Source organism: Haliotis asinina, chromosome 16 (genome assembly GCF_037392515.1).
Source record: "Haliotis asinina isolate JCU_RB_2024 chromosome 16, JCU_Hal_asi_v2, whole genome shotgun sequence".
Lineage (NCBI taxonomy): Eukaryota > Metazoa > Mollusca > Gastropoda > Lepetellida > Haliotidae > Haliotis > Haliotis asinina.
In genome coordinates, this window is record NC_090295.1 from 26,034,137 (window position 1) to 26,054,528 (window position 20,392).

Genomic DNA, 20,392 nt, shown 5'->3' on the forward strand with positions numbered 1-20,392 from the left:
CATCGACTGTTCATGCGCGCGACAACTTGCGCCAAGCTACATTATGATATGAGAGACGGGGCCCAGCTTACATTGTCCTGCTGGCTACTGAAGGACGGAGAGAAAGCGCTCTTCGGCAAACCCAGTCTCAGGATCCATTGCATTCTGGAAGCGACACCGAACGGAGGATCTTGGAACCAGTCTATGTAAGCGCCACCCAACCCGGACACAAACACTAGAGTTCTGAATGCAAGCGAGTATGGCTGGCAGGAACCTGCTCTCGGGAATTTCGCCTCTACGAAAGGCTCTTGTCCAGGTGCATCAGGTATAAACATCGGTATTTATTCAAGTGTATGGTTTAAAGAAGGCCATATCCCCACAGATGTAAGGCAAGACCTCGCTCATTACATATCGTTTTCACCTTGGTCAGATAGGGAAATGACCTTGGCCTTGGGCTTGATTTGTTTATGCAAGTCTTGAGTTATGTAAAATGATGTTATGGAACAGAAGAAAAAGTGTCTCCTGATGTTTATTTAATTAAGTAAAGTGCTTAAGTAACTTCATATGCGTCTCATGTGTCTGTGGTTTATCAATTTTTCACATGTAGTCTGTGAAAGGTAATTATCTTGGGGTGGTTCATCCCCATAATGTGTTCTACTTAATTTGGGGGCTTTTAGTTATTTTTTTAGTCCTCTAGTAAGTGCTGTGTTAGATTTTGTAAATAATTTTAGTACATATTAATTTATAAATATGGTTTGGGGCAGGAAAATGGAAGGAACTCTTACCAAAGCTGATAATTCAGTAATCTACGAACTGTTAGTGTTTTTGTTTTGTTGACAATGTAAATCTGCACAGACTTTTAAATGTGGTCACTACAATGGTAACTCATGGCATGCAAAGATTAATCTGTCTATACCAGTCTTGACCTCATATCTGCCAGTAATGTACATAGAAATTCCCACTTCAGAAGGATACTGAGTTCTCAGTTCATATGATATAGTTATAATTAGCATTACAGTTTTTGAAAGTAAGTTGAATTTCATCGACTGGTACAGACAACTTCTTCCCTTTGTTGCTGTTTCTAGACACGGTTGGCCCAGACTGCTGCAGCTGCTGCCCCTCAACTCAGTCCCAAGATAAAGAAGTTTCAGATCTACAGATGGGTAAGCATCATGTAGTGTATTTGCTCCTCAGAATTCATGTTCACCTTTTTAACAGCCACTTGTGTTTCACCTCCACCATGGCCATGCATGTCATTGTTATTGTTACATTACTGGATAAGGCTGGCTTTCTATGTGTTTTATTTCCCCACTGTTCCTTGTCTGTTTGTGATAAAATATCCCAGCAGTGTAGTATTTCTGATGCCTGGATGGTATAATGACTGATCCAATTTGATCCTCTTTCTGCATTTTTGACCTCAATATTAAATCATGTCATGTAAAAATACGATGCCTACAGGCACGTAGCTAGAAAGCCGTTTGTTTCATATAAGTCTGATAGATTGCAAAACTTTATATTTAGATAGTTTTGAGGGCTGGCCCAGCTGTCATAGCGAAAATCATATGTAAATTTGGATAGCTGTGCCCCTGGTTTATTAAAACCACATAATTAATATATTTGAATTGGTAGAGAAATCTGAAAAATTCTGAAAAGAAAATGATTATACCTTTTTATTCAAGTACACAGCAAATGCCTATATGTATTTCTTATGTAACAACAAAGTTTCGTTGGTCAAAACAGTTTCGGACCACAGGTGTTTTCAGGCTGTGTGCGACGCAAAGATTACATCTTGCCTGCTGTAACCCGTTTGATGGTATAAACCTACATGTGTTATTTGTCATCATTCACTTAATGGTCAGTAAATGAATTTATGACAGGTGTGGTTAGTGGTAACCCCACTTGGATTACCCGACAGGTGCCCATTTGGCATTTCTCTTGTCCGGAGTAAATACTCAACATTATGAATTAAGGTCTGATGTGGCAAATATATTGCATGTTATGTAATATGTGCATGTAAGTGATGCAAGAGGGTTTATCAGCTGAGTTACAAAAACAAAACATCTATCTAAGGATTAACCGATAACATGCTGATTGATGAAGTACTTCCACAGCAGATTGTTCAAAAGACAGTGTTTATGCGTGTGGATTTACTAATCTGTACTAACTACACGCTGTCGTAAAGTACGATTGTGAAAAAAAATCCCTCCTTCAAAGAATTAACCGCCACTACTTTGATTGATTGATTGCTCATTACTGCCTAACTAATGGCGGACATCATGCAATTAGTTGACAAGTGTGCTATTTTAGGGTGACCAATGAGACTATAGTGTGAAAAATTCTGCAACGATGTGTCACCTTTTGGCATATAGACTGTTGAAAGGCACAAGACATAGAGTAGGATCATATACCAGCTGCAGAAGAATGGAATATTGTTCTTGCATGTTGATATTGATGGATACATTCCTGAACGAAGTAATAGCCAGACATTGTTGCTGTAACTTTAGTCTGTTTAATATCTGCATTTTGTTTTGATTTATTCGTTTTAATTTATTTGTTATTTTTCAGTCCTAACCATTTGTTAACCACTGGCAGTTGATTAACTTCAAAGTGTTTCATTTGTTTTCATAATAATGACATCATCTTTGTTGGTCAGTCTATACTTTAGCTATCAATTGCATATATGGGTGGCGCAGCAGAGGTCGCGAACCAGTCACAAATTCTGGGATATTATGGGGATACTCAGTGGAAAAAAACAATAACAAAAGAAACTACCAGTCCACGGAAATTGCTCCGCATCAGTGCCCCTTTAACAGCTGCATGTACAATGTGAAATCAGAAATAGGAAAATATATACAAGCAAACAGAACCATGGCCTTCACCAGTTATTCTGTAAAAACTACAATCTCAGCAATTGCAAACTTTCCATGATCAACTAATGCACTAAAGGTACATCATCCTGAGGAAGCTGCTTTTCAGCTGTTTTGAGTGACCTTCCATGAAGGTCAGGGTCACTGTAATGGTCATTTATGTAACATTTCGGCTTCTCAGTGCCTATACTATTTTCTGAGTTGACGTGTTCATAAGATCTAGGATGTAGTGCCAGGTCCTCCCATTACCTAATCTCTGTATTTCTATATTTCTTAAGTTTAAAACTACCAGCCCTTCTGAGTTACACTGTACATCAGTTCGACTTGATGTGTTCAGTAGGAATTGATCTTCAACAAGATTAAGGGGAAAAAGTATGTGTCACCCGTTCTTTGGGTCTTTATACATGGCCAAGAATTGCTTTTAAATTCGTCAATAATGTGGCGTGTGATGCAGTCCAGAGAGTTTCAAGCAGTGAGAGACCTGTCAGTTGATTGTTGAGATTCCTATTGTTTGAAAAGGACTTCAATCAAACAGTCAGCATAGTTATTTTGTCCTTGTTTCACCAGACATATCATATACAGTTCACTGTGTCAAATTCTGACTGGCTTGGGACCAGCGATATATATGGGATGATAGACCAACTGCTGACTTGTTATTGTATTTTTTATGCAATTTTCGTGATCTGTGCACATGGTCGTGTCTTTGCATGGATAGAGATCATCAATACTGTTTTTCTCAAATCAAATCTCAAATATGAAAAGTGTTTCCATCTGGTGTCATGAACCTTTTGTTTGGAGTACATCTTTCTGTTTTCACTGATAAATATGTTTTGTTCATCACCAATAGCAATAAACCCAGTTTTGGGAGGACATTTGCCCCAATGTTAGTGTGGTATCCATTTGAAGAAAAAACAGCAACAATAGTACCATGTTTGTTTCAGGACCCTGACAAGGCTGGTGACAAGCCCCGTGTTCAAACATACGAAGTGGACTTGAATCAGTAAGTGGAGGATCTCAGTGTATGTATTGTACATAATAAATGGTGAATCCATCATCAGCTTCAGACTGATCAGAAAAATGGAGCCATTCTGATTGTAAGAAACAACATAGAAGGCTTTCCCAAAGTTAGAATGATATGCAAAAACTGAGATCTCAATGATTTGTGAGCAAGAATTACACAAAGATGATTAGAGAAAATAGTGATCCTGCTTAGATTATGACTAATATGTGTAAATGGTAATGATCACAAGATTTCACGTTTACTCATGATGTGGGTAGGACATTAACAGTTTGATGGTTTTCTTAGTTTATGTTAGTGTCTGGATGAGTACCAGTATACTGATGAGCAGGTTAAAACTTATTTAAAATATTTTAAATCATAAATGTTCTCTTGAAGCACCCAGACTTCTGGAGCACTTTGAGGGTATTTTGATCCTTAGTGTATTTATTTTGGGCATTGAGATGAAAATGTTTGAAGTACACAATTCTTTCCATTTTCAGATGTGGTCCAATGGTTCTTGATGCTTTGATTAAGATTAAGAATGAGATGGACCCCACCTTAACCTTCAGAAGATCCTGCAGAGAGGGAATCTGTGGATCCTGTTCCATGAACATTGAAGGAACAAACACCCTCGCATGTATATAGTAAGTCTTCCTACTAAGTCCTTTTGAAGTTACATGGAACTTCAGTTTGAACTCAAGTGGTTTGGGGATATCCCACTGAGATGATTTTCAAGAATACATATACGATACCAAAACCCAACTATATTCTCCATGTCCAGTGTTGTAAAGTTTCCATTTTATTTTGAAGGGATCATTAGCATTATTGCAAAGCCATTTCCAAAGTTTCATATATGTGGGTATTGTGGTTCACAAGATATGAATCATCACAACACATTGGTGTATAAAAATGTTATTAAAATAATCGCGGCAAATGAAAATGTTATGTCATTTGGTACCTCTTGGATAGTGGTATGTCAACAGATAATATCATATGAAATATGTTCAAAATGGTATTGGATGAATCCCTGTCATAATCAACAGCCAAAGATTTGGATTGCTTGATTTTGATTTAGACGGGGACTGTTTTTCAAGGACACCCCCATTTTGACCTTTCAAAAACATTGTGTCCTGAAATTCAAGTTGGTATTGTTTACAATATATTGGGAGCTGACACTTGTGTGACCATTCATTATTTAGTTTGAACACTTGGCATCATGTATGAATAGTGAAAATGTTAGAATCAGTTATGTCCTTATGATTATGAAAACGAGTTCTTTCAGTAAACATGAAGATGGGGAGTCAACAAGCGATTGTAGTTTTGAATTTTTTTATGCACATTAATATATAAGTTTGATTTCTGCGCATTTCTACCTGCCTCAAACACATGTTTCTTGTATAGTTGTTTCCTAAAGTTTGTGATGCATTGCAGATTTTGTTTTTTTGATGGGAGTACCAAGATAAAAAAGTAAAACAAATGGGGATCATGAGGCTGGAACATAGCAAACCAATTTGCTTGAGATTGAGAGATATTATGTAGAAATATAAAACATGAAAACAGAGGCATTCATATCATTGTACGAGTGAGGCTCACTACTTTTGAATATGCCCTCATGCATATGTCTCCTTGCTATCCCCTGTCATGTAATGTGGGGCTATAGTTGAGGCCTTGTCTGTCTGTCTGTCCTTCCGTCCACCCGTCCGTAATCATTTTGTTTTCAGAGCATAACTCAAAAACTGTGCAGTATTTTTAGATGGGAGCATAACTCAAATACCATTCACTTTTTTTCTGCAAACCTAGGTAGACATATCAATCAGATCCTAAAGTTTCGTCTTTTGCTATTTACAGCTTTTGGTGATTTTTTTTTTCCAATTTCCATGGAAACGATTCGAACGTGGTCTCGAAAGTTAGTGATGGACTTCGTTTTCAGAGAAACAATTCTGACTTAGTCTCTGAAGGGAGGGATTGGCTTTGAGCACTCAAAAACTTCATAATATCTTTCAACAGATCTTGGCAGATATATGAGACGCATCTTGAAGTGGTGGCTTTTGCTGTTTACAGATATATGGCATTTATATTTTTCATTGGATATTTCTGTATTATTTACACAGTGTAATGCAAGCATGGAATTTCTCCTCATGTGAAAATGTTAATGGGATATTTTGTATTTCATTGGGTAAAAATGCCCAAATCTCTGCCCAAAGTGATCCCATGACTCTTGGCATAGCAATTTTTTCAAGACATGGGTGTATGCCAGTGACAATGATGTAAAATACTTATATAATAGTAACACAGGTGCTTACAAAAAATAACTAGCCCCAAGGTGTATGTTTTCACTGACGGGGTCTCAGCACCATATGAAAGGAAAGGTGTGCATCAAGGTTCGCCCATATTCATGCAAGATGGATTCAAAGATGGTCACTGCAAATATCTTAATAAAACTGTGCATGAAATTCAAGCCTACAGATTTATCTACAAATTGAGACAAAAATTACAGAAGTCAAAACCTCACTTTCTAAGCAAGTGTCTCGGGAAGGTCTGACTGTTGTGACTTTGTGATTCCAGTCCTAGTTCAGCATCTTTTGTTTATGTTCTTTGTAATGCCATGCACCATAACATGCTGATTCAATAGCACTTTCAATAGCATTTTCTGTGTGACACAAGAGCTGTATCATCGTAATGAGTTTATGTTCATTCAGTCATTTTAGTCAAATCTGTTCCCATTCACCACTGATGATGTCTGCATTGACCTACACAGCACTTAAACCAACATGAAATCTGATTTGGCTGTAATTAGATGTTAAGCATCAGTGGTGAATGAAGTTTGAATGAATATTAATCTTGAAAGTGTGTTGTGGTAAATGCATGATGTCATGCACCTGTACTGAAAATAACTTTTAGTCTTAAAATGTCTCCTTACCTTTATGATGACATCATATTTCATTCAGACAGTTAGTGTCAGTTTTTAGTTTTCAATAGCAAAGCAGGCAAATATTGGGATGTCTCACTGCTGACAAGTTTCCTGGGGTGTGTGATTTTGTTGACATTTGAAGCTGTTAACTACTTATCCAGGCATGCTTCAGTGGCTTTGCACAACTTTGACATAGGTGGACATAAGTTAACTCTGTGATCATAAATCTGGTTCTGATAAGGTAATGGAGTAGTATGTTAGTATCGCTCAAGTCACTTCTGTTACGGAAGCTATGCTGGTCAATATGTTCAGTAATATATATGAGACTTTCTATGTTCCAGTAAGACAGACACAAACCTGAGTAAAACCTGCAAGATCTATCCCCTGCCCCACATGTATGTTATCAAGGACCTTGTCCCTGTAAGTATGTCAACCTTTTACGAGGCATATCATGTGAACTTTTCACATCAGTTGACAAGTTACAAAATGCTTTTAAGCATATATAGTTTAAAAAGTTAAAAAATAAGATGATTTAAAAACCCTGTGAAATCAGTGTTTAAAGGATTCATTAATTTTCCCCCAGCCCTGGGGAAAAAACTGGTTTCAACAGCTTTGCTACGTTGCACTCATAGGACATGTGCAATGATTAGGTTCACGCGGCTTGAATGGGGGAAGGCCTCTCGTAAAAACACAGCAAGTGATGCATGCAAGGATTGTTGCTGTGATCGAAGTTGGAGAACCAAGAGATGTTTCTTATGATGACAAACATTTTGGGTCTGCAGTATTAAAAATACACTGGTCCCATACCTGTGAATGTGCAAACCAAGTTTGCAAAAAAGTGTAGCATGAGAAATACTAATGTCATCGTTAAAAATTGCACAGCTTGAAAACTTAAATGTTTTAACTCTTGTCTGTGGACATACAGAAAAAATATGTTGATGGTGATAAGCAGCCTCTGTGACAGACAAAACTCAGTGTGTGTTTTATTGACACCTATGTGTCTGCCTTTTTGCTGATGACAATATGCAATCATTGACCACATGAAATATGAACTTAAAGTCACATACAACCTTAATTAAAACACAATTATCAATCATTCGTGACATATACTATACATTGCTGTTTGTAAAAAAAATAAATAAACAAAATTGTAAGTGTACAATCACGATTGAAAAGTGCAATATTTTGTACTTGGGCTTACTTTCCTCGAAACGAAGCCTTCGGGAGACAGAACCCAGTCACAGAGTGTGTGGGTGCACTCAAGTGTAACGATGGCTTCCGATTGGCTGATTCATTTGCTGATACGATGAGGGCTCATTGTGTGTACAGAAAGATGATCTGTTTGATGAGCATTTTAGAAGTATGGAGAGTCACAAGAAAGTAAGATTCTTTATGGATAACAACTTCTTTTATTGTACTAAATGCATCGTTTCAGTATGGATTTATATATCGTTGTCAAACAAAATCGTATGCACTAGAAGAAGTTGTTATCCATTAAGAATGTATATAGATATGTTGGGTTTTGTAGAAACATGTTCTCTGAATTTGTGTTCAATCCAGTCAATAATCATCTCTGTAGAGATAGTGAACTACTGCACGGCTGGAAAGTGTCATTCGTCCAAGTACAAAGCAACACTTGAAACTGACAAGAGTTTGCACCAGTTTCCGTCAGATCCAGTCATCCGGGAAAAATGGATGTAGTTTGTTTGCAACCCACAGTCATGAAAATATGTCATCATGTGTACACACCTGTCTAATTACATAGTGTAGCAGAGACAGGACGCAAGAGTCATAAATCAATTTGTTGAAAATCTGTTGAAACCACTTTTTCCCCCAGCCCTAGGGGAAATTAAGTGAATTGTTTGAACTCCAATTTCGCGGGCTTTTTTTTCATTGCGTTTTTTTTCAACTTTACAGGTTGAATTGGCATTTTTGATGATTTATTTCGGTAAGTGCATACCGAAAGTTATCAGAATCTGCAAATCAGGCTGTACACCATAAACAAAATACATTTATTTACTCTAGCATTTGATACTTGTACACATGACAAGTTAGTGTGTGGGGGTTGGAAATGAACTGGATCCAATTTTCTCGGATGTCTGATCAGACTGAAACCAATGCAAACTCAGTTTGTCAGTTTCAAGTTCTGATTTGTACTTAGATGAACGACAGTTTCCAGCCACGCATGTTTTCACCATCTCAGGATTTGTTGATTGGATCGAACACAAATGCCGAGAGCATGTATTCACAAAACCCAACATCTCTATACACATTATTTATGGATAACAACTTTTTCTTTTGTATATGATGGGATTTTTGGTATAGATTCTTATGCTGTTATCACTCTTGCTTGACAATGGTATATGAATCCATAGTGAAACGTTCCATGAAAGAAGTTGTTATCCATAAAAAAATCTTACTTTCTTAGTACCATACTTCTAAAGTGCCAGTTGAACAGATCATCTCACACACAATGTTTTAATTATGTTTTTTTTTTTTTGTTGCGTGTGACCTTAATGTGACTTTTGTGCTGAAAATAAAACCCTATGACAGCCAGGAGATTGTGGAGATTGTATATATGTGTAGTGTTGTTGTCTCAGCTTGCAACTTGTTCATTATGTTAACCTTCCTGAACTCTGATGTTATTTATTTGTGTAGGACATGAGCAACTTCTATGCCCAGTATCGTTCCATTGAACCGTACCTTCAGAAGAAGAATGAGAGTGAGGCAGATGTTGGCAAAGAGCAGCACCTGCAGAGTGTGTCGGACCGGGCCAAGCTGGTAAGTTGCTTTCAGTAGGATATTTCATGTAACACTGAGTCGTTATGACCCAGGAAATCAAAATCTGGCCCAAACCTCCTCAATTTAAATATTGCTTTTGTCGGAACTCTGAATTTAGCATTCCCGGGGCTCTCAATACACACAAAAACTATAGACATGTGAGTCATCTGATACCATAGTCATGATAGAAATTTGACAAATAAATATCAATTAATGTCACAGACTGTTCACTGATAAGTCACATTGATGGATCATATGGGGAGATCACAGAGTTAAAACTCCCTCTTTGAATTAGGATTTTTCTTAGGTGTTCTAGTGAGTGGTTAATGATTGAAATAGTTCTCAAAGTAGGGTTAAAGACAGAAGACCGCCTGTGTCCGTTGTGTATTGCTCCAGCTGTAGAAACAGAATTACATTTAGTTCTACAGTGCCCATTTCATCACAAATTCACACAATCATCATTACCAAGATATTGGCAGTTTCCATCAGAATATAAGCTATCGCAACGTCATATGTTTCCAATTGTCATATCTTTTCGATCAGCGATTGTGATTCCCATTTATATCGCGATTATGCTGGAAAATCCATGAGAAGCAACCTGCATGTCAACAACACGATGCCCACTATAAGTGGGGCATCAATATATTGTGAATCAAAGTTTCATGTGTCAACAACGGTAAAAAAAAATCAATGAAAAATTAATTTCAACTCGGGAATCATTAATGCAATATCTACCTCATAATCAAATGTATAAATCCTAAATCTTTACTCCAGAGATGCCATTAATGTTTGCCTGCTTAGTTTACGTCCTGCCTTACATGATCACATTACTAGTCATGTGACCATGCTGATAGATTCGCAAAATTAATTACGTAAAATCGGCAATGAATTGCAAAATTCATTTCCAAACAGACACTATTACTGTTTAAACTATTATGTCAATGGAAAGCTATCAATGCAAAGAAGGCCAGTTACCGGCAGTGTAATTATGAGGCTCTAGATAATGATGATACGGTTGTAGTTGGACGGGGAATGCAAGGACTTTCCATTTCATACGTGACCACAATAAATGACAAGACTTCTGCAGGAAGTTCCCAGTTACAGTTAAAACTGTTTTAGGGCAAATTAGAAAGGGAAATCTTTTATTATCTCTGCAATTTGAAATGTCTGACTGTGTAATGCGAGGTTTTGATACAATGGGCATGCTGTACTATTGCTAAAATTATTCAGCCAACGAAAGGATCGAAAACATATGACGTCAAGCCCGGCAAAACTTTGAGATTGCTTTGACAGCTGGGAATATAACAGTTTATGAAATAAACTTCATCTTGTGTGAAGGTAGGCTGAATGATATTAAAAGAATGTATTTAGTTTTCGTTCATGAAATATTTTATCGTTATCTGATCGAAAACCCATTACGCCTCAATGCAGAGCGGGGGAGTATGTATTCGGCAACGTCTACATACGATTCTGGTAATGTGATATCACATGAACTATTGTACCCAATATCTTCAAATTTAGAGACAGCCTACAATGGGGGATCAAGCAGTCACCAGTCAGTTTTGGTGACCTTGACCTTGTTTTGTAGGTCACCACGACACTTTGGCTACTTTCCAGATTCTTGTACCCAGTATCTTTAGACTTGATGCCAGCCTGCATTGGGGGATTATGTAGACTCCAGTCAGGTTTGGTGAGCTTGACCTTATTTTCAAGGTCACCATGACACTTTTCAGATTCTGATACCTTTCGGTATGCACTTACCAAAACAAATCATCAAAAATGCCAATTCAACCTGTAAAGTTGAAAAAAAAAACGCGTTAAAAAAAGCCCACGAAATTGGAGTTCAAACAATTCACTAAATTTCCCTAAACTCGGTTAAGAGGCTCAGAGATAGGTATTGGGGCAGTGATAGAAACTTGTAGAAAATCTTTAATGCACCAAATGTTTCACCTGTGGCCACCACTTTTTATCCTCCCGACATGTAATGATGGGCGATATAGTGGACGCCTCGTCTGCCAGTCTGTCTGTCCGTCTGTAATCATTTTGTTTCTGGAGCATAACTCAGAAACCGTTTTATATTTTTAGACCAAACTTGATAGATATAATAATCTCAACCTATAGTTGTGCATTTTGCTATTTACAGAGTTTTGGCATTGTTATTTTTTTTGTTTTTCCTCGTCCATACCTCGTCCCCCGTCCGTCCGTCCATAGTCATTTTGTTTCTGGAGCATAGCCAAGAAACCGTTCAATAATAATAATAAAATAGTAATCTCAGCCTATGGTTGTGCCTTTTGCTATTTACATATTTTTGGCATTTTTATTTTTATCCCCTTGTAAACTTGTAAAAAATCTTTAATGAACCAAATGTTTCAAGTCTGGCCACCACTTTTTATCCTCCCGACATGTAATGAGGGGATATATAGTCGACACCTCGTCTGTCCATCCGTCTGTCCGTAATCATTTTGTTTCCGGAGCATAACTCAGAAACTGTTCAATATTTTTAGACCAAACTTTATATATATAGTGATCTCACCCTATGGTTGTGCCTTTTGCTATTTACAGATTTTTGGCATTTATATATTTTTTTTACATTTTGGTGCTATGGTGGGGTGGGCTTCGTTTCCGGGGCAGAACTCAAAAGCTGTTCAATATTTTTCTGCAAAACTTGGTAGATATATCAGTCAGAAGCTGAAGTGGTGCCTTTTGGTATTTACAGGTTTTTGTGATTTATTATTTTCTCGGTTTGTTGGAAATGGAAATGTTCCAGACATAGTCTGAAAAGTGAGAGGTGTGTTTCATTTCCAGAGCAGAACTCAAACTCTTCTTAATATCTGTTCGTAAAACTTTCTAGATATGTGTGGCAGACCCCAAAGTGGTGCTGTTTGCTATTTACAGGCTTTTGTGATTATTATTTTCTTGGTTTCCATGGAAACGTTTCAGACTTTGTCTCAAAATGGAGGGATGGGCTTCCGTTTCTGGAGCAGAACTCAAAAACCGTTCAGTGTTTTTAGACCAAACTTGGTAGATATATCAATCAGAACCTATAGTGGTGCCTTTTGCTATGTACAGGATCTTGTGATTTATTATTTTCTCAGTTTCCATAGAAACGTATTGGACCTCGTCTGAAAAGTGAGAGGTGTGTTTCATTTCCAGAGCAGAACTCAAAAACTTCTTAATATCTGTAAGTAAAACTTTCTAGATATGTGTGGCAGACCCCAAAGTGGTGCCCCGTTTGCACATGTCTCTGCATGTTTGCTGCATCTGCAAAAGTCCTTAATCCCATAGGGGCATTCTTGAAGGGTGGCTATGACCATCACTTCAGTGCACAGAACTTTAACCCGCTCACTTTATGATGAAGAGGGGAGGTGTTTTGAAGGATATTGCAAGCCCAGAGGCATTTCTTCTCCCATTTCTACTTCACCTCAAATTGTCTCTGAATTTCTTCAGTTTGGCTGGTCAATCTACAGAGTTTAGACCTTCAGCATGGGATTTGTCTGCATTTGAATTTTCATGCTGCCTCTAAAGATCGCCATCATCTTTCAAACATGTCGGGCGCTAGCATCTACGATGGCTGTCCATAGCTACTGTTCTTTTCTTGGATTATGGAGGGATGGTTTAGGTGGTCAGAATTGGTTTTCTCTTCCCAGTACCTCCAGGACCTCTCAGTCAAGGACATCCAAAGCCCTACGAGTTTGGTCCCAATGTTCTGGCACAACAGCTGTCTACATCTTAACAATGCAGATGGGGAATGAACCCAACCCGTATTTTTCAGAATATAAGTCTGAACTGTTTGTCTGCCTTATGGTGTCATTGCTTTTAGCTTAGGACGACTTCACTTGTTATTATGCTAAGATATGGAGATACATCAACTTTGGTGGTTGGATGAACCCGGAATGCAGTTCTGTATCACTATATGGAAGGGTTCAACAATTCACATTTCTGACCTCTATTATTCAAAGCAGTTACGTCACTGAAGTGTGTCACTCCCGGATTCCAGTGGATTTTGTTGCATTCCTATTCCCAAGTTGCCAGACTCAACCTTTGACTAAGCTTATGTAAAGGATTGATGGTCAATTTGATGTTGTCTGAAACTGTGAGTGACCGAGTTGTGTTTCTCTTTTATCTACCTCTTATCAGAAGACAAGTAGAACGCCACATTGCTCAGGAGCATCCATCTGTCTGGGAGATGTTGTGCTTAGTAACCCAAGAGTTCAGGAGAACTCGTCGCAAGCACAGGAGTTGCACTAGTCATAACAGACCTCTCTTGTGCATTGCTTTTTACGACTGTTTCCAGTCTATGAACAGTTCTACTGTCTTACTGTCAAGAGTTAGGGTATCTGTGTCCACCATATGACCGTGGGATAAGTGTGTACTGTGAGATAGGATAAGTCTAAAAATTTAATGTTTATATACTTATCCCATCTCACTCGACGGATTCCTGCCCACCCTCCCAACTATGCATATTCTCCAAGATTGATTTTCCAGTGGCTGCAAGAATGAGAATGATGATTCAGAAATAGTCACGTCAGTTGCAAGTGGTCCATGTTGCATGCTTTGCATGAAATTTAGGAAGCTGTCTTTTAATGAGGGTAACATGGGGTGCATTGCATATGGACAAGAGAGGCAAAAGTGTTTAATAACAATTCGTTCTAGTCAGCACTAAATCAAGAGAGAGAAGTGCATGCAGTGAGATGGGATAAGTATATAAGTATACAATTTATATTAAAATTTTCAAATTCAATTAAATGTAGTGTATGCTTTTCTGCGACATAAGACATCAAGATGAATTTTGAAAGCACTTAGGCTTGCTGTTCATGTTGTTGGTTGTGAAGAAGTTGGTATGTGTTCCAGGATGGGTTGTACGAATGTATCCTGTGTGCATGCTGCTCCACATCCTGTCCCAGTTATTGGTGGAACTCGGACAAGTACCTGGGACCAGCTGTCCTCATGCAGGCTTACAGGTATCATATACCAGGCACAGTTAGGGTACATACTGTTGTCAAGTAATGATTTCATAAAGGCAATGATCGTATCGCTTCTACACATCATCAGCTATACATTATATGTCATTTGTTAAGTGTTAAACTTGCATGGTTTTATCCTGCCAAGGACATGAAATGTTATCAGACATGAAGTTAATGCACCAATCTTGTTCCACACGAGGAAATGTTTTTTTTTTTGAGTAAAACTGAACATACAGTTAGTTCTAGGAGGACTCATTGATAGGTTTTGGGTTTTAATGTATTGAGTAAGCAGATAAAGAAATATCACATATCACACTGAGTACTAATTTTAATCTTAAAAATCACATATATTCTAGGGGTGACTAACCAGAAGTCTTTCATATGCAGTGGTTAAAAGAGTACAGAAAAATTGAGTTAATTCGTTCTTTAAATTCAAAAGACCTTGTGTCAAAAGTAATGTCATACTTTTTGAAGGGCATTGTGCATACTGGTTCATTTTTCATACAAACAACACAAATTTGCTGATGTTTTGTTGACTAAAAGCATCAATTTTGAGGGCGCTGACTTAAGCAAAACAACATGCATAAAATCAGTTCCAGTTATGAAGGCTGCTTGTCAGGTATGTCAGCAGTATGATCATTTGAGTTTGTTGGGCAGGTGGATGATTGATTCTCGGGATGATTTCACTGATGAGAGGCTGGCCAGGATGGAGGACAAGTTCTCAGTATACAGATGCCACACTATCATGAACTGTACTAAAACCTGTCCAAAGGTAAATACCAGTGAACCTGTTCAAGTAAAAGTTTGCTTCAGAAATGTTGTAGAGGTTATAATACATGTGTTTTGAAAAGGTGAAGACCCAAATAATCATTGGAATAACTTGACATAGTGCATATTCCGAATACAAGGTTCTGTACAAGAATGTTAAGTGTGATAATCTCCTTATCATAAAATATCAATTGTAAATTCTGTCACTGAAAAACCTGTTCTGCTTTCTGAGAAACATCAACTTAACATTACACGTCTGGAATGTTCCCATCAATGTATATGAGGTTTGAAGATCATGGTTCATTACACTTCTTAGTGAAACCTGTTTCCTAGGCAGTAGAGTACATACACATTGACCAACTCTAAACTGCAGTGTTGCCCATCATGGCCAGCAAGAGTTACTGTCCTTCGTCAAAGGGAAACGACTCTAACCCTAGGTTACTTTTGATTGTTCATGGTCTTTATGCAGACGATTTAGATATATTTCAAACATTTCAAGATGTTGAAGTTTTTTAACTGGGGAAAAGACTGGAGCTAAAGAAGTTTACCAGCACACATGCATGGATAGTGATACCTCTGGTTCTTGCTAAATTGTGGAACAATTTGTCCAAAGCTGCCCAAACTGGTAAACCTGGCTCAGCTTGGACATATGTTATTGTTAACCCTTGTATTATGAGTCAGGCCTGCAACTGTGTGTTGTTTTATTTTACACACGTTTCATTTCAGGGTCTGAATCCAGGAAGGGCAATCGGAGAAATGAAGAAGATGCTGCTGTCCTACAACAAGAGTGCTGCAGCCCATGCATGAGGATACAAACATTAGCAGACTGACATATGCAACCACACCTCACCAGCCACTTTGCTGAGGGATCCTTCAACCTGCTAGGACACTCACTCTCTTGCTTCACTGTCAGTCTGGCTATGGCAGCAACATAAACAATGTAGAGTAAATAAGTCATATGTTGAAGACTTGCATATGTTGCAGGCTGGTTTCAATGGGATTTCAGATGTTTGGCAAGGATGTTATTTCGAGGTATTTATGGCACTGGTGTGAACATATATATTTGTGATTGTTTTCAGTATATGTATATGAATGGAAGGTGATTGAGGAGGACAGTGCTATTCTGCCTCAGAGTAAGGACAATTATCCATGTTGTGTTTGTGATATTGATTTGTTCTTGTATTTTACTTGTTAAGCAGGCTGAGAATCTTAAAAGGCCCTTTGATACTGCCATAAAAAATCTGACATTTGCCCATTTAGCTGTAGAAAGTTGTGTTAACTTCCACATCTTGTGGGCAGTTACATCTCACCCTGTGGCATTGATAAGACTGTGTACTGGGTATCTAGTCACAGCTTAAGGTTAAGTGTTCATATTAACAAAATAGGTAAAGTTTGTGCGTGGATTAATTTGATGTTCATAACTAAAATTTCAAGATAAATATGTAAAAGTCTCAAGTTCATGTCACAGGTGTTACTGGTGTAATGGAATTGGTTGCTATTAATCTACACTGTTTGTTCGAAAGGCTGCCCATGTACATGAGGGAGGGAATTGTGACACTTTCCCTCTCAGACCTCACTTGAAGATGATCTTCATATGTGGAGTCCTCATGGCCCCTGTGGATGGTTAGTCTGCAGTGGACCATATTCTAACACTACTGCTAGGATCTTGTGGTCACAGTTACAGGTTTGTCTGATGTTGATGGGCGGTATTTCACTGACTTCTGCACTATTTGTATTATGAACAAGACATTTTACACACAACACTTGTTTTAGGTTATTCGTGTACATATATTAGTAGTGAATAAAACTTCGTCTATGCGTAACTCTTGTTTCTGAGTAGTCCGTTCCTCTTCCTTTGTTGGCTTCAGTTGTTGTTTTTGCCTCGTGTCACTCCTAGTTCTATTAGGAATGAAATTGATATTACATGGCTTCTATGATCCCTCCAGTGTCCCCAGAAGGTTATTTACAGATGACATGGTAGTCATACTTAAACTTCATATTTCCTTCTTTGCCATCTGTAATATGAACACTGATAGAGGAAATAGCATGATGTGGTCTAAGTGTTTGGTTCAACATGCTGGGACCAACAACATGAAATGACCTTGTGACTGTGATCTGTGTGTTTGGTTCTTTGTAAGTCTTGTTATACATAGATAGATACAGGTGACTTGGATGTTTTCCAAGTACAACTTTCTTCCATCGCTTCAGCTGACAGTATTCCAGGCCTTACTGATGGAATGAGGTTCTAATTCTATGATTTTGGTCCCCTTCAAGTCTTTTCAAAGATGCATATCATTGCTAAGAGTTAATATCTCAGTATGTACAATATATTCTTGTTGAAATGCAAAATGGTCATTTAAAAAATAAACTGTTTCAAGTACATGAAAGTTTGTGCTTTATCAATTGCCCATCCTGTGATTTTAGGATAAGTAGTTCAGTCTTCAATGACTTGATATCGAGAGACATTAATGAGTGATACTTGTTGATAACCACTCAAGGAATAATATACCAGCCTGCTTCCTTGGAATCCCTCTAATGTGTCAATGAGGTATCCATTGGTGTTGGGAATTGGGTGAAATCTCACAACTGATGATTGCTTCATTACCAATGAACAATCATTGAAAACAATTGCTTAGCATCTTTTATTTGATTTTCCTATCCTTTTTATCTCCCCAGCATGTAATGCGGGGGGATATGGTCGACACCTCGTCTGTCCGTCTGTAATCATTTTGTTTCCAAAGCATATCTCAGAAACCGTTCAATATTTTTTAGACCAAACTTGATAGATATAGTAATCGCAGCCTATGCTTGTGCATTTTGCTTTTCACAGATTTTTGGCAATTTTATTTTTTTGGAACATTTTGGTGTTAGTCTAATGGTGGGGCGGGCTTCGTTTCCGGAGAAGAACTCAAAAACGTTCAATATTTTTCGTCAAAACTTGGTAGATATGTGTGGCAGACCCCACAGTGATGCCTTTTATTTTCTCCATTTCTATGGAAACGTTTCAGATTTAGTCTCAAAATGGAGGGATGGGCTTTGTTTCTGGAGAAGAACTCTAAAACTTCTTAATATCTGTCAGTGTTACTTGGTAGATATGTGTGGCAGACCCCAAAGTGGTGCCTTTAGCTATTTACATGTTTTTCTGATTTATTATTTTCTCCATTTCTATGGAAACGTTTCAGATTTAGTCTCAAAATGGAGGGATGGACTTCGTTTCTGGAGAAGAACTCAAAAACTGTTCAATATTTTTCGTCAAAACTTGGTAGATATATCAATCAGAACCTAAAGTGGTGCCTTTTGCTATGTACGGGTTTTTGTGATTTATTATTTTATCGGTTTCCATGGAAACGTTTTGGACTTACCCTCAAAAGTGAGAGGTGTGTTTCATATCCGGAGCAGAACTCAAAAACTTCTTAATATCTGTCAGTGTTACTTGGTAGATATATTTGACAGACCCCAAAGTGGTGCCTTTTGCTCTCTACAGGTTTTTATGATGCATTATTTTCTTGGTTTCCATGGAAACTTTTCCGACTTAGTCTCAAAATGGAGGGATGGGCTTCGTTCCCAGAGCACAACTCAAAAATCATTTCATATCTTTCAACAGATCTTGGCAAATGTATGAGACAGATCTTGAAATTGTGACTTTGCTGGTGACAGATATATGGCATGTATAATTTCCATGAATTCCATGGAAACAATTCAAACTTAGTCTAAAAAAAACAATGAGTAACTCTCAGATTATTTGTCCTTTCAAGCATGTGGGGGCCGGGATATGTCATCCTCTGATGACTCGTTATTGCAGACAAGTATAACAGCTTGCTAGTGATCAGTGATGACAATAATCTTCATGAACATAACTTCCGAGAGCCTTCAAGAAATATTCAGTCATGACGTTTCAGTTAGTGAAGTGAGTTTTCTAACACGTTTTCAGGTCCTGACAACATCAAAGATATGATCCATCGGCAAGTGTTTCAAGGACTAAATCAATAGTTTCAAAATCGTTTGTGTTTGATTTTGAGAAAATGTGATTTTTTGCTAGTTCGTTTGTTCAGTGGGATTTCATTTAATCGGAACAGTACTAGTATCCAAGACATGTTTTCTGTGGGTTGGCAGTATATTCAATTGGAGTAGACCCAGAAGCCACACACACGTGCAAATAAGTTGATAAACACCACTCCACCTAATCTCATCCGGTGGAAAAACATCTGATATAGAATACATGCTTGAGTAGTTAAACTGAAGTTAAACAATTGTTTAGCCATGGATTGAGATGAAAAAGTAGGAGTCCAGGCGGCCCCGTGTTGAATACATCCTGAAATACAGTGTGGTTCCCTAGATGAGTGGTGTGAACAGGAGAAGGCAAACACGGAGATTTGCTTTTAAACATCCAAAGTATGATAAACAACACAAGTTACAAATAATTGTGAGAAAATACTCACATACATAACATATATAGTTAATCTTCGTTAAGTTCGTAGTCAGAAGTATCGCTGTGAAGAATTTTTATTTTTCCTGTTGGCTGTCCACACAGTGTATCTTAGGTAGTACAATGCTTCAAACCACTTTGTGACTGCCCTTACTGTCATATTGCTGGAATTTTGCATAAGCTGCAATAAAACGAACCTCACTCGTTTGCGGTGTCAGTACCATGAACTGGGAAATTATTACAAACACTCGGACGTACACTCCTAGTCCCAGGACTGGGACACATTAGACTTAGATCTAGTCTCTGAAATCAACAGTTCATTGAAGAGAAAAAACCGTTTCCAAATCATGTTAATAAAATATAATAAATTGGAGTTCAGAAGCTCCCTTCTTCTTGAGGCTGGTTATCTATACTTGCCACACATTCAGGACATGCATGGGCTGCATTAGGGATATTTTGTTTCAGGCTCGAGACTTCGCTGGTCTTTTTATAGGGTCACGTGCAATAGCAAGGAGAATCGTATGGAAGGACACCAGCAGTTAGCATTAAGGTGTCGTGTGTGTCGCCCAACGTACAGTCACGTGACTTCTCATCAACATTTAGTGTTCTCAGTCAGATACAAGGAAACAATGTAGCCTTACTGGCTTCCTTGTTTCGCACCTCGACGAGGTTTTCTGTTTAACCTCGAAATTAGAA

At 38.0% G+C, this 20,392-nt stretch overlaps 2 protein-coding genes across 2 annotated transcripts in view; both read left to right on the forward strand.

Moving 5' to 3' along the window:
* Window positions 1-20,392, forward strand: part of LOC137268944 (uncharacterized) — a 280,426-nt gene that overhangs the window by 196,002 nt on the left and 64,032 nt on the right. The gene's annotated exons all lie outside the window — the stretch shown is intronic.
* Window positions 10-17,650, forward strand: LOC137268550 (succinate dehydrogenase [ubiquinone] iron-sulfur subunit, mitochondrial-like). Its single transcript, XM_067803120.1, has 9 exons — window positions 10-304; window positions 1,065-1,142; window positions 3,788-3,846; window positions 4,347-4,490; window positions 7,099-7,177; window positions 9,416-9,538; window positions 14,390-14,499; window positions 15,160-15,274; window positions 15,997-17,650. Exons 1-9 carry the CDS (start codon window positions 227-229, stop codon window positions 16,075-16,077), a joined length of 867 nt encoding a protein of 288 aa, XP_067659221.1. The 5' UTR covers window positions 10-226; the 3' UTR covers window positions 16,078-17,650.

Bases quoted from the DNA above. Each gene is read 5' to 3' on its own strand.
- LOC137268550 (XM_067803120.1), top strand. From the start codon at position 227: ATGCAAGCGAGTATGGCTGGCAGGAACCTGCTCTCGGGAATTTCGCCT. The intron at 9,539-14,389 runs GTAAGTTGCTTT...TATGTGTTCCAG, and splicing joins TGTCGGACCGGGCCAAGCTG to GATGGGTTGTACGAATGTAT. The intron at 14,500-15,159 runs GTATCATATACC...TTTGTTGGGCAG, and splicing joins GTCCTCATGCAGGCTTACAG to GTGGATGATTGATTCTCGGG.